The sequence below is a fragment of the Acanthisitta chloris genome, unplaced genomic scaffold (genome assembly GCF_000695815.1).
Source record: "Acanthisitta chloris isolate BGI_N310 unplaced genomic scaffold, ASM69581v1 scaffold2253, whole genome shotgun sequence".
Classification (NCBI taxonomy): Eukaryota; Metazoa; Chordata; class Aves; order Passeriformes; family Acanthisittidae; genus Acanthisitta; species Acanthisitta chloris.
The window spans coordinates 40,426-54,584 of record NW_008665258.1 but is presented as its reverse complement, the minus strand read 5'-3'; the positions used below and the strand labels follow the sequence as shown (position 1 = coordinate 54,584).

General features: G+C 38.2%; 1 protein-coding gene across 1 annotated transcript; it reads right to left on the bottom strand.

The window, feature by feature from the left end:
• Nucleotides 1–294: 294 nt before the first annotated feature.
• Nucleotides 295–9,425, bottom strand: LOC103799333 (protein kinase C-binding protein NELL1-like; the record flags this gene model as incomplete). The annotated part of the gene is made up of 4 exons (XM_009071642.1): nucleotides 295–850; nucleotides 2,420–2,644; nucleotides 4,328–4,504; nucleotides 9,232–9,425. Coding segments are annotated over 4 exons (647 nt in total), but the record flags the coding sequence as incomplete, so codon positions are not given.
• Nucleotides 9,426–14,159: the final 4,734 nt, after the last annotated feature.

Below are 14,159 nucleotides of genomic sequence, written 5' to 3'. Positions count from 1 at the left end.
GGGGCTCCAACTATGTTATCACTGTATAATCCAGAGGTACTAGACTCAACAGAATACTGATAATGACCAGTGATTCTTTCCTGAATATGTATTGAACTGACAGTGGAATGTGGGTTTAGTTCCGTTTCTCACTATAGGAATCTTGTTGTTCTGCATGTTTAGAGAAGAAAGTGCTTTTGCTGCCATTTCATTAAGTTCATGGCATTTCATTTTTTATTTTTTTTTTTTTAAGACAGACTTATTTTGATTACTCCCATTCTGTCCATACCTTTGAATGCTTTAAAATGTTGGACAGCTGTGAAATATAAGTACTATGCAATTTGACTGTACATACATACATATTTTCATAAATACATCTAACAGGGACCTTGGAACTAAGTATGTGATATCATGGGACAAAATCACGACAGGTTGTCTTATTTGTAAAATCTAGATTCAAAGTAAGAAGAGCTGAATTCTATCCATGTTGTCAATACACAAATCAAAACAAAAAAATACAGCATTAGTTTACCCATGAAATAATTGAAACATATTTGCAAATTTCTTGACAGGAAAAGTGTGTCATTTACAACACTTAAATCTTTTAGCAACCATTGATTTATATGCGCTGTACTGTAAGTCACCCAGACAAGGCTAGCAAGGATGAGCATAGTGATAGGTCCCAAAGGCAACTCCCAAACATCTTCCTCATGTGGAGACTTTGGTAATCGTCTGTTGTATAAAACGCCGACGCATACGACTTCATTTCAGGTGTTAACTTCATCGTTTTCCTCCCTCAGCACAGTCCAGACTGACTACATCAGTTATTGTTGAGACACTCTAAATCCACCGAGCAGCAAACGTTCCCATTCTGCACAGACAAACAAGCAGGTGTCAATCACCTCTGCAGCAAAAAGTCACAAAGAGCAAAGGGGTTGGTTGCATGCAGAGATAGATCCATCTCTGACACATCTACTGCCTACAAAATCCTGCTGCCATCACCCATAGCAACTTTTCAGTATCTGAAGGGGCTACAAGGAAGCTGGAGAGGAACTCTTTGTTAGGAATTGTAGTGGTAGGACAAGGAGTTAAGGGTACAAATTGAAAGAGGAGAAATTTTGATTAGATATTAGGAAGACGTTTTTTCCTGTGAGGGTGGTGAGACACTGGCACAGGTTGCCCAGGGAGATTATGGATGCCCCAACCCTAGCAGTGTTCAAAGCCTTGAGCAATCTGATCTAGTGGGAAGTGTCCCTGCCCAGGGATGATCTCTAAGGTCCATTCCAACCCCTTAACATACTATGATGATGTGATACTATGATCCCAGGGTGTTGTCATTGGTTTCAACTGTGGTGCCTTTTCGAGGACGCTGACTCTGCCAAATAGCACTGAACTGCCCTAAACTACACAGGAACTAGAAACCTGGATGTGGTCCCCATAATAAAATACAGCACAGCAATGCCAACAGAGATGATTGGATTTTTCTCCCATGCAAGAAAGTTAATGGAGTTTTGATATGATCCACACAGGGAAGTTTTCTCTTTGTCTCAAATTAGCAGATAGCTCAGATTCTTGATTCATGGCAGATATGGGGGGACAGGGATGACACACACCATGCAGCTCTGGAGTTTAATCCATTGTTAAATATCTTTCTCTACAATCCAGTCATTTATAAAGCTATCTTATGTAATAAAAAACTACAGCAACCACTAAGAGCCCAAAGGAGCAATTTTTAAACTTTTTTTTAAAAATCCAACACAAATCAATAGGAAAATACTCCAAAGAATGGCAGAAAAGCTACCTTCAATAATTTAAAGCCCTTGAGCAAGAGCTTGCTCTCCCACAGTGAACAAAGAACATTTTATATAACCCAAAACAACATTTTCATAATTCTGATATTAGCACAGTGGGGTCATCAATGCACAAAGCAAGGGAGAAAGTCTGCACTTCTGCATTAGTGCCATTGGATTAAATACATCTCGATGAGATCAGGGAACAGAAACTGTGACATTCTCTTCTCATTACTGTTGTAGGAGTATCTTCATCTCTGAGCTGCAATGCTTTTTTACTTTTGTACTTGCCAGTGAAACTTCTGTTAGTGTTTTTGCCTCAGCTTACCATCTCTGTAATACACATTTTCATGAACACCTACATTAGGCAATTATTAAAATGTTAGCCTAGATTCATACTGAGAATGCCTGAAGGGCACTCCAACAGAATGTCTGCAAGTTGCACTAGGATATTAACATATCTATGCTCCACATTTTCAACAAGGACAGAATTGTTTTGCTTACACTCTGCGAGACAGAAGAGATGTGGGTTTTCTGTAGGCTCTCAGAGCTCATTTACCTCCTCGAGATCTTAATCCAAGGACAAAACTCGACCCCAGTTTTATGCAGCAATGTACATTTCCATTACCATTCTACCTGGCCCTTCATACCTTGCATTTGCAGGTCGTGCAAGGAGATCCCACCATTGTCCATACGGCGCCACTAAGCCTTGTGATTCCATAGCCATCTGGACAGGTTTTCCTGATGTCATAGGTGATGTTGTCAGCCAGACAGGGGTCACTGACACAGTGGGGACAGCACTCTCCTTCTGCGATGGCTGTGTACTCGCAGTTCAGATTTGGGCACAGAAGAGGCCAACAATCCACCTCCCCTTCCTATAAAAAGTGAAGCAAATCTCATTGAATTTGTTGCCATTTATTAACTACCAAGAAACTTTGTATCCTGTGGAGGGGAAAAGTTTTGTTTTGCCAAAATTGAAGCAAACTGAATGAATCAGCTCTCATTTTGGCTGATCATACAAATGCATGTTTGAATACTGAGCTGAAGATTCCTAAATGTAGCAAATTATCATTTGGTTGTTTCTTGACTAAACAACACTGTCATCATCGTAGCAGGGGAACTCGAGTTCTTTGGGGTTTTTGGAGGCAGGGTTAAATACTGGGTTCCAATATTTTCCACAAACTATAATTTTTGCAGTGGTTGCCTTGCCAACTCACTCACTCTTTCTACTCCAGGTCACAAATATCTCTGCAGGATCACAGCAAGTGTTTCAATAGAAAATTAACACTGCAGATAGATGTAGGTTAGTATGTTCAAGAAGCATTGAACATTGATCTAACTAGCAGCAGCCAGCATTGACTTTAGTGTCAACTGCTAAACAAATTGTTAGAGCAATACCATTTATGAGCTAACTGAGTCACTATATTTCATTATTTAGCTTTGTCAAAAAAATCAACACAAAACCCAAAACAGTTTAGTAGACAGAGGCATCGTGACGAGAGGAACATGAGGTCACTTCTGCAGAGTATTGCTGTGTGTGTCTACATTTAACCTGCAAAGGGCTTGAGTAACTTGCATTATGCCACTCTGTAAACACTTCAGATGTTGAGATCACACACTATGCAGAACCTTACATGGAGCAGTGAATCAGGGCATCACTGTCTCTTACAGCTCTGTATGTTATCCCAATCACAAAATTAGGCAATGAACTGCTAGCCACAATCTCAATACTTTGTGCATTATGGATAATTATCTCTTGACAGTAACTTAGCTTTCAATGTAATTTCCTTCCTGATGCTCAGACACCTCTTGATTAGTATCATATATAAAGACTATGTTATACAGACAGTTATAAATGGAAAACTGATAATTTTAATGAACTTCATTGATGCACTAATTAGGATATCTGTGGAAAACTTAAAAGCTTTAAGGAAATAATCAACAGTGCTTAATGAGAAAATAAGTGTTCTTTATTTTGTATGTTTGTCTAGTAATTTCAGTTTTCTTTATCCTTCTTTATTTGGGTAATTTTTTCTAATTTACCAAGTGGCAAAGTTTTCAGCATTAGCTGAATGAAAGAAAAACCAACAAAAAAAGCCCATTTTGAGAAGACAGGTACACCAGCTGGTGTAATTAAAAGCTGAAACTTCTCCAGCCAAATCCATCCCATGTGAAAAAAATCTGAAAAAGTCAGATAACCTTACAGAAGCTCTCAGAAGTAGACTAATGCTAAAATGAATACAGTGTCAAGGTTTCCAAGCTTTTGTCAAACTTTTAATTTCGCTCATTGGACCTACTTATTCAGCAGTAAGAGGAAAACTGACTTCCAAGCTTTTGTCAAACTTTTAATTTTGCTCATTGGACCTACTTATTCAGCAATAAGAGGAAACCTGATTGTGTGGCCTTCAGTTCTCTGGGGCTCTGTAAGTGCTTTATCATCATCCCCAGTCTGAAGAGCAGGTGGAGAAAGAGCCATGAGCCTGCTTCCATGTATGTTCTGCTAAAAGTCATAATCCTTATTATTATTTTTACTCCCTTCCAAAACGTTTCACCCATACCAGGCAGCGGCACTGCTGGCAGCTGTAGGTCCAGTTGTCCCCGCTGCGGTAGAGCTTGTGCCCAGTTTGGTCGAGGCACTGGCTGGTGACACGAGTGTCGCACTCCGGGCAGCAGAAGAGGTCAGCACTGGGGTTCTTGCAGTCACAGGCTGTCCTCCGGCAGAAAATCCTCCCGTCCTGCGAGCACACATTGTCCTGACATCAGCCACAAACTGCCAGACACCAACCCAGCTAAGGTCACAGGGTGCAGATGCAAATTTGGATGGACTATCTATTGAAACTACACCCTGTACTGTAGGTGAGCCAACATACTGAAATGACACACATAGGATGGGAACTGAAATCACAACTAACAATGAGGAGATTATTGAAAAGTTTTGGCAGTAGCTTTTTTTTTTGCATTTGATGCTAGTTATTGGGTTAGTCCTTAACTCAAAGGGCACATCCTTGGCATATCAAGAAATACTAAGTTCTTAGCGTGTTCGATGTTAATGCCAACAAGGACTGGATCCTGCCTGTACCACAAATACCAGTATTATCCCAATTTCTGTCAGTGCCTGAATCTGAGAATACTGTTTTCCTGTCTCCAGCTAAATGAATCTAAACGAAGACAGTATCTCAGAAGAAACATAGCGAAGCGATTTCATATCTCATTGGTTACATCAATGAACTCTTCAAGCAGTTGCCACTCTAATACATATAATATGTATTTAGCACTCTTTTGACTGAGTCTATCATGTGTGAAGAAAAGAAGTTGAATAAAGGTGGTCCCTTTAACTTCATAGGGGCATAATACAGGAAAATCACAGTAGCATAAATTGTTATCTCACCACTGGTTCTGTTTCACATCTGGACCCACAACACACCAGCTTAAAGATAAATGGACTTATCATCCCCAATTATAATTCAGTTCGTGTATTAGAGAGGACCTGGATCCCACAGGCTTTCCAAAATATGTTTCTACTAAATATTTGCTTACAGCATTGGATGGCTCACTTTGTTAAAGACCATTGAACAGAGCTGTTTGAGGTAAGCAGGAAAATTGCTTCTGCATCATAAAAATCCAAATTTATTCTAATTCTAGTTATGAAATTTGGATGGACTATCTATTGAAACTACACCCTGTACTGTAGGTGAGCCAACATACTGAAATGACACACATAGGATGGGAACTGAAATCACAACTAACAATGAGGAGATTATTGAAAAGTTTTGGCAGTAGCTTTTTTTTTTGCATTTGATGCTAGTTATTGGGTTAGTCCTTAACTCAAGCAAAGTGTCCACTGTAGCCAACTTGAAGGTAGAGCTGTGAGACAATGAAGGTATATTCTGCTTTAGTTCACAACTATCCAGTTCCTACAAAACTCCACTCATTTCACTGCACTCTTTTCCTATTCTTATCAGAACTTTGTTCTGGGTCTATAAACCTCTATCTGATAAAAGAAGGAAAAAAAAGCTTTTCATTGCCACCAAATACAGGGATACCTATCAAAGCAAGGGAATTTATTTCCTCTGATCCCTTTAAAAGTGAGTTCTAAAAAGAGTGACAGCAGCCCAGGATATCTTTTTCTCAGGGAGACAAAACAGCCATAACCACAGCACAGAATCACAGGAAGGTTTGGGTTCAAAGACCATCTTCTTCCAAAGCTGCTGCCATGGGCAGGAACACCTTCCACTAGACCAGGTTGCTCAGCATGTGCCATGGGGGGTTTGCCTGCTTAAGATTTGAGGTAGAAATCTGTGTTTGGCTATTGTTTTAAAGCAAAGTCAGTCTTGGCTACAATGCAACATGTACAAAATTAGCATCAGGGAATCAAAATATGAACATCAGTCAGTGTCACGGCTGCATTTCATCACAGTTTTGAATGGATTAAAACATTGTTTGCTATTTGAGGAATTATTAAAATGATTTCTTATGCCTAACAAGGAAAGCTGAGGATAACACAGAATTATGGAAATGTAGAAAACATGCCAGGTTAACATGGATCAGAACTGCTTTTGCCAACTGTAGGGCAAACATTCAGTGTTGTATCAAATTAAGATAACAAAGGATTCTGTACTATTATCTAGATTGCAGTTCTAGCTGTGGGGGAGGAATAAACAAGCTTTATTTCCTTACTCAGCAGTCTGAGTAAACCACAAGGAAGAATGGCAGTTGCCCATTTCCTTAGCCACAGGTTCAGCCAGGTCCAGGTGCACATCAGGAATCAGCTCAGCACAAGAGTTCTCCCAGGATGACCAGCTCCAGGCATGTGAAGTTCTGCCAGGAACCCAGGCAACCTCAACCAGAACAGTCTCTCCCCTCTTCATAATGAAGTGCTGGTTAATAATGGCTAACAATAACCTGTCTGCTTGGATCCAATTCAGTTTCTAAGCTATCAAAATTAGTTCTCAAAATTCCTCTTTCGGCTGGTGACAGTGCTGGTAGTTCTGTGCTTCCCTGAGCTCCTTTTACATTGCCTTTACTCTCCATATTTCAGAACACTGACAAAGCCTAATGATCTTGCCAGAGAACTTTTGGTAATCATAATACACTGCTACTCTCTAGTTTTTAAGCATCTGTGTCTTGCCTATAACCTCATTAGCTCTATGCCTTTCAAAGAACATTTTTATCCTTCTGTTGCAGTGACACAAAACCTCTTTAAGCTACAATATCTCACATCTTTGATTCTCTACACTTTATAAACATTCAGATGAACAAGGAAGGTTTGAAGAGACTGGGTCCAGTGAAACCTTGAAATACCCTGTGCTTTAGTAATGACAATTTGCATCATTATATAACTGAAGCAATGTAATTTCTTAGAATCCATAGTATCCTGTTTCACAAATAACCCTGAAGTTTATTAAGTAAGGTTAAATAAGGTATTTCATTTCCTTTGCTTATTATAAGCTTATAATAAGCTATATATAAGCTCATAATTATAAGCTAAAATACTTTCAAGATGCTATCTATGTGTTTCAGTCAATGCACAGAATATATCTACCTGACCCTTCCTAAAATAACTGTGGCAAAAGAAAAGCTAAAAGAAAACACGTTATTTTAAAACTGAAATGCTGATTAATCTCCTGGATAAAACAAGTCAGTAGGATCATTTCAAAGTTTGAGTAAGTAGTGTAAGGAATGGTTTAGTTACACTCTGCTCTTTTCCTCACTGCAAACTGAGCAGGGCCAGCTGTCCATGCCACTGTGTGAAAAGGATAGGTTTGAGAAGTAGTCTGGTCTATTGGAAGCTATCATGATGTATAAAAATACATTTCAGTAAACACTGAGTGAAGACTTATTCATTCTGCCTGAGATGTGATAGAGAAGGAGCTCTCCTTGTTTTCCCTGTTCTATAGCCAAGAATTTGGCTCATGAAATAGGCAGCTAACTGCAATGAAATTAAATGCAAATGTTAATTCACAGAGGAGAAAGCTGAAGTGAGGAAGATATAAAGGAAGAGTCATAGCAACAAACAGTGTCAGGCTTAGTTTAAAATATCCATGTACTAGTTAATCATTTGTATATTTTCATATACTAATAAGAACATTCAACACAAGAAATAAGTGCAATGAGAAATGGCAAATAAAACAAATTACAAGCAATCTAAAATGGGGAATACTAATAGTTATAGTTCTACAAAGGCAGACCAGATGTCTTCACATGTATTAAACTGTTTATTCTATTGACTGGAAATCCTTTCATAAACCTGCCAGTTCCCCAAGATTACCATAAAAGCTTGATATATATCCAGTAGAGTTGTACACTTCAGCTTCTGAAAGGAGGAGTTTTGGGGAGCTTGAGGCTCCTTGAAGTAAAAAAATATAGCAACTAACAATAATATATTCCCTTTTGAGCCCAAAACAGCAGTGTACCTTGCAGGTTCTATTCACTCTGAAGTCTTAATTTTCCCTTCTGCTATACCACTACAAAGCAGAAATGATGAGGCTTTCAGCTTCTTGCTACTTCAAAACACCTCTTCCCTCTGTCCCCCTCAAACCCTCTCAAGCTTCTCTAGCCATTGAGACATGGAGACTGATAAGCCAATTCTTATGCTCCATCTTCAGCTTATCACAGTGGCCAAAATCTAATTGTACTTGCACTGATGCATAGGCCTACAGTGCTCTGCTGTGCCTAAGGACAGCTTTACCTAACCTATGAAAGAATCAGGTCAAAGTGGCCATAAAAGTTCAACTACTTCTCAGGTTAGGGCATTACTACAATTCTTCTGATTTCAATGACACCATTCCTTAGTTAACTAAGGGAAATTAGGAAAGCAGAGCCAAATGTTCTTCTAGCTTGGTTACCATACTTAGAAAAAAAAACCCTGATAATTTCCAGAGGAAAAACAAACATACAAACAAACAAAAACTACTTTGATCTAAGTGTTAACTCTAAGGTATATCTACTGATACTAGACCTTTCTTCTCCAAAGATGCAGAGAGAGCTGCACACACAGCCAAGCTGGGATGAGGAGGAGAAAGGTGGTCTTCAACCTTCTTCACCTGAGGAAATTAAGTGCCTGCTGCTGGGTCCTCTAACCTTTGACCCATGCTCAGACCTCTCTTCTCACCCAGTTAATCCACATGTATTCCAAGTAAAGGGAAACACCCCCAACAGGAAGTTGACTGACTAGAGTTCTTGTCCTGAGAGATACATATTCATATGAAAGAGAAATTAAAACCAGTTTTCAGCATTTTCAATGAGTGTGCTGATCACCTGCATGTGTGTTAGAGGGGAATGCAAGACCCTCTGAAAGGCACACTCTGAGAGGCTCTGGCCTACAGGGTGACATGGGAGAAACTCAGCAGGGTTAGCCATTATTCAGTATTTTTGCCAACAACAGTAGCACTGAAATCTTGGGTTTCTGACATGAGCCCAGAGAATGAAAGGACTCCTGAAAGCCAGACCAGCTGGATCTCACCTTGCAGGAACAAACAGAGCATCTGTCCTCTCTCAGGGTCCACACCTGCCCGTTCCTCTTGAAACCACCTTCATGGGGACAGTCTCCAGTGCAAGATGGTCCAGATGGACAAAGGCAGTCAAAGCCTCCTGCCAGGTTCACACAGGCTGAGTCATTCCAACAGGTGTGGGTCTTTAAGGCACACTCATCGATATCTGCAAAACAGTAGATTAATAAAGCTTTGGACATTTTTTTTCACGGGGCAAGTTTTATTTCTGCATTAAGTGATTATTGCTTATCTGTCTTGATGGTGGATGAGGATGCATTCCTTTTTCTATCTTTCACAGTTACTTGCTAGTCATTAGACACTGATGTTTTTTAGGTTATTCTTCAGCATTTCTTTTGATTCCACCAAGAATTCTTAAACTACCTCCACCAGGCTTAATTGTAAAAGCTGAGTCTGACATAGCTAGTGGAACATATATCAGTGACAAACTTGAACCTTCAGAAAAGGGTATAGAGTGATTTCCCAGTGACTGGAAACTAGCAAGCAACCAGAGTGACTTTCTGTCAACTAGACCAAATCTCTGTTCTGGATTTTACATCAAAATAGAAGTGCAATATTCTTCATAAGTTCCTAGTATGATCAATATTTCCCATATTAAAAGCAGCCAGTTGCATCCCTTTCCCACTCCTGGAAAGTGCAAATGACTTTAAAAAAAAAAAAAAGGAGAAAAAAAAAGAGAAAATGAAATAAATAAAGAAATCAAGAAATCAGAGGCACCTGATACAGGAAAAAAAAAGTCTTAAACCTATGCAGGAAAAGTATGATTTAGCAATGACACAAAGACTTGATGACAAGAGAAAATCATTATACACCAAAGTGAATTACAGTATCCCATTAAAATTGCTTTTGGAGGGTAAAATATTATAATGCAATATGAATTTATCTAGGGAGTTCATGCAGTGTTCTTTCCCTTGCAGTGAGAGCTGTGAGATTTTAAAGCATTTTTAAGCATTGTCACTCAGACTTGCCTAAAAATGGTGTATTTTGCTGTCCTGACAGTCATATTTGCTAGAAAAGGACATTATTGCTCTTAGTCCTAACTAAGTACTTGAAATATCCACTATCAGTGGTATAAAAGGTGTGGCACTAAGAGAAATTAAAACTTGTAGTTGATTGTTTAACAAGTGCCAGACTATCACAGGAGGTAAAAACCACAAAGACTGACATGAAGTGAGCTAAGAATGAACTGGTACCAAATGAATTCTATCCAAACAACTACTGTAAAACTTAAAACATTCTTAAAGACCTCCTGTTTTCCTCTCAATAGAGTTTGATTTGTATTTTTCATTGAAAACAAAGATATGAATGAAGCTTTCACTTCACCTTTGGGGGTTTCACCAAGCATCACCAATATTGCCTTCCTCATCACATTAAGAGCTCCTTGAACATTATATAGGATGTGGTAGAATCACAGTGCAGATTAGAAGAGTAGATTTCACAGTTCAAAACTAAAAGGATTTCACAGATGAATATAAAGCCATATTGCCTACACAGTTGCATTTAATTGCTTTACTTATGACACTGAAATCTAATTCTGTTTCCATGTAATTTAACAGATTTATAGAAAGCCAGATGTTAGCAATTATAGAAACTAACATTATTCATGTTCTCAATACTACAGACCTGTTCACACTGCACAAAGCCAACTTAATCTCTTATACATATGCAAAAGGGAAGAACACCCTACTTACCTACTGCTACCACTGGTCTCCATTTAGCACACGTAAAAAGGATGTCCCAATTAAGAGCAGCCCAAATTGGTAAATGGGAGATTCTTGACAAAGCAGCCAATCAAGCAAAGCATGAACTTCAATTCCTAAATGCTACTCAGTTTGCTCATTTTTTTTTTCATTCTTTATGCAAATGATAGTTCCTTATTATTTTATGGCATGTATTATTTAAAAGTTTTAGTCATTAATCAAATACAAAAAGCTTGGACACTGCACTCATTTTCAGCTGAACTTTTAATAGAACTAATTTTCTGAGAACATCCCTTTGGCAGGTTTTTTTTCTCATCACTGATTACATTTCTTAAAGTCAGAACAAACAGCTGACGTTCCCAGTAACTCGAGGGAAAAAAAAAGCTATAAACATAACATGTTTTTGCCTCTGTCACTCCTTCAGCCTCTAACCAGATTGGGGGAAGGGAAAGAAAAAAAATCCAGACAAATGCTCCCACATTGTTAGCTCCCAGTTAGCTTAAGAAAGTATTTCAGTTTAATGGAGATCAAATGGACTTGCTCATATTGATGTGAGATCAGCATGTACAGCATGGAAGAAAATATTCATATTTAGTGGGAAATTTATCTTAACAACAGGAATCATTGTGTCTACTTAGGTGTTGAAAAATTAGTATAGTTTAACATTTTGAACATGTCCAAAACGATCATCTAATGAATATGAAAATTCTATCACCAGACTCTTGCATATATATGATATTATTCAAATCCTCACTCAGCTCAAATCCCCCACACTCTTCTTAGGTCTTGTTTGTTTTCCCACAACTGCTGTCAGAAGATGCAGCCCCAGAACTGGAACATTTAATGGTGGGCAAGGCAAAACTGTACACAAATCTCATTTCCCATTATAACAACACAAAGTAGGAAGGAGAAGAAAAAATAATTTCTAAATCAAGCAGCTTTGAAGGACACTGGACAAGTCCATATGTGAAAGAGAAAGGAGACTCCATATTCTTTCTCTTTATATAGGTCAAGAACAAAATATCTGCCTTTATGTTTGGGGTGATTAGTTCTTTCACACATCCTGTCAGACTATGAAAACAATCTCATTTTTATCACCTGGAATAGGACTTTGCAATCTTATTAATTATATTGAGATTATTTGTGGCAAAACCTACTAATTAACCCAAGTAAAAGTGGCAGAGCTTTACTTCCCCCTCCACACAGTTTCTTTTCAAAGAAGAGTGAGGATATAGTGGAAATTACTACATTGAGCACAAACTTGATTGTGCTGCAAAGCCTTATGCTATTTTCTATCAACAATGTATAGCCAACAGCAAAGTGGTTGCTGCCAAGACACACTGACTGTCATATAACTCATGAGGATCTTCACTCTTCAAAGGCTCCAGTCCATGATTCTATAAACAGTACAGCAACAAGTACCTGATCATATGTATTTTAGCAACTATTCATATTTTGTGGATGAGAAAAGAAAGAAAACAAACCACCCAAGATGTGCTCATTTCCAATATAATCTCAAAGTACATGGATAGCTTGGTAATGTGGGCAGACAGAAAATCAGAATCAAAATGGAAGCAAATAATCCCCTGAGATGCAATTCCTTTTCCATCCTTTTTGGCTGTAATGAGAAGTAATTTGCCTCAGATATTATGAGAGGTCCCATGGCCACTGTGTTTGAATTGGGTAGAAGACAAGCATGACTGTACATATCAACACAAGTTCATTAACTTGGTTTCACTGAAATTTTAAACCAATCCCTAGCTACTTCATTTCTTCATTTTCAAGGCTATTCAGGTTTTAATGGTAAGATTTTTCTATAGCACCTTAATAAATGTGTGCAAGCAAGCCATGTGGTGTGATGCTCTGTAATATCATGGTAAGCTGTTGCAGAAGAAAGAACCCTACTAATGTGCTAATTTTAACTGTCATGGTACATTAAACCATTACAGTATAATGTTAACGTGAAAAATGTATACTGGGCTCCCAAACCAATGTATGCACAAGTTAGCTAAACACTGTTTTGACATATCATTTTTCACAGACAACTTGTCACTTAATGATTTTTGCCTTCTTTCTAAACCAAAGTTATTTGGAGCTGACTTTGAAAAAAATATCACTAAACAGATTCATTTTTAGTTAGAAAATATTTTATGATAGTACTTTTATTCTATAGAGACATAATAGTCTATTAAAGAACTCTGCATTGTAAATGAGATTCTGAATATAGGATTTAATAAAGCTTTCTAGAAATATAGAAATGACTAAACACAATTACCTTGAAGTCATGTAACACAAGTTTCTGTCAGAATACAAGCATCAGAACTCACTAAATGGAAAGTAAGCAAGATAATCTTTACTTTACAGGATAAAATCCACTGACACAGACTCTGATATTATGAGCTTTAAGAAATGCTATGAGCAGAACAGAAGAAAGTTGTAAAGCAGCAGATTCTAGAGTTGGTCTTGGAACTGTACCATGTGCAAACCTTTCTGGTGGGAGGAGGATCCATGTTAGGCTTCCCTACAAAATGTGCAGTGATTCTTAAAGAAAAAAATAAACAACAACTGACAGGGACTGATGCCTTGGTTGTTTTTCTTTTTGTGCTCACAAGTCCCAATGTAGAGATCCAGAAACACAAATCGTCATGAAAAAAATTGGAATCGGTAGATCTGCTCTCCAGGGTCTACAGACTGGAAGCATCTCACTTAGAGATGGAGATTGAAAAGCTTAATTTCATTTGCTTGTATTTTTCAGCTGTACATAGGATTGAGCTTTGTGGGACATGATTAACCTTCCAGAATACAGCATTTCTTTGCCAATTTTTCCCTTCTTTTGGTTCTGATAACCTGTACAGAACATTCTTTGGTCAACACAGGCACTTAGTGCAAGGGAAAAACAAGACATGCCAGTTGCTTCTATATGGTATCAGGAGATAGTAGTAAATACTGTAACACACGTGTAACTCACAGTTCTCTATAAAGCATTATTGGTTGTTTACCTCAGAGTGCAGCAAAGCTCCTATTACAAAATTAAAAACAAACAAACTCAACCCAGCAACTGTAGCCTACAGGTTTTAATTGCCAAGCAAACTTTGGTAGCAACTTCGTATAGCAATTGTCTTTTGTCTGCAAGCAGTATTGTTAATAACACCCCATGAAAGGCCAGTGCCTCATAAAAACAC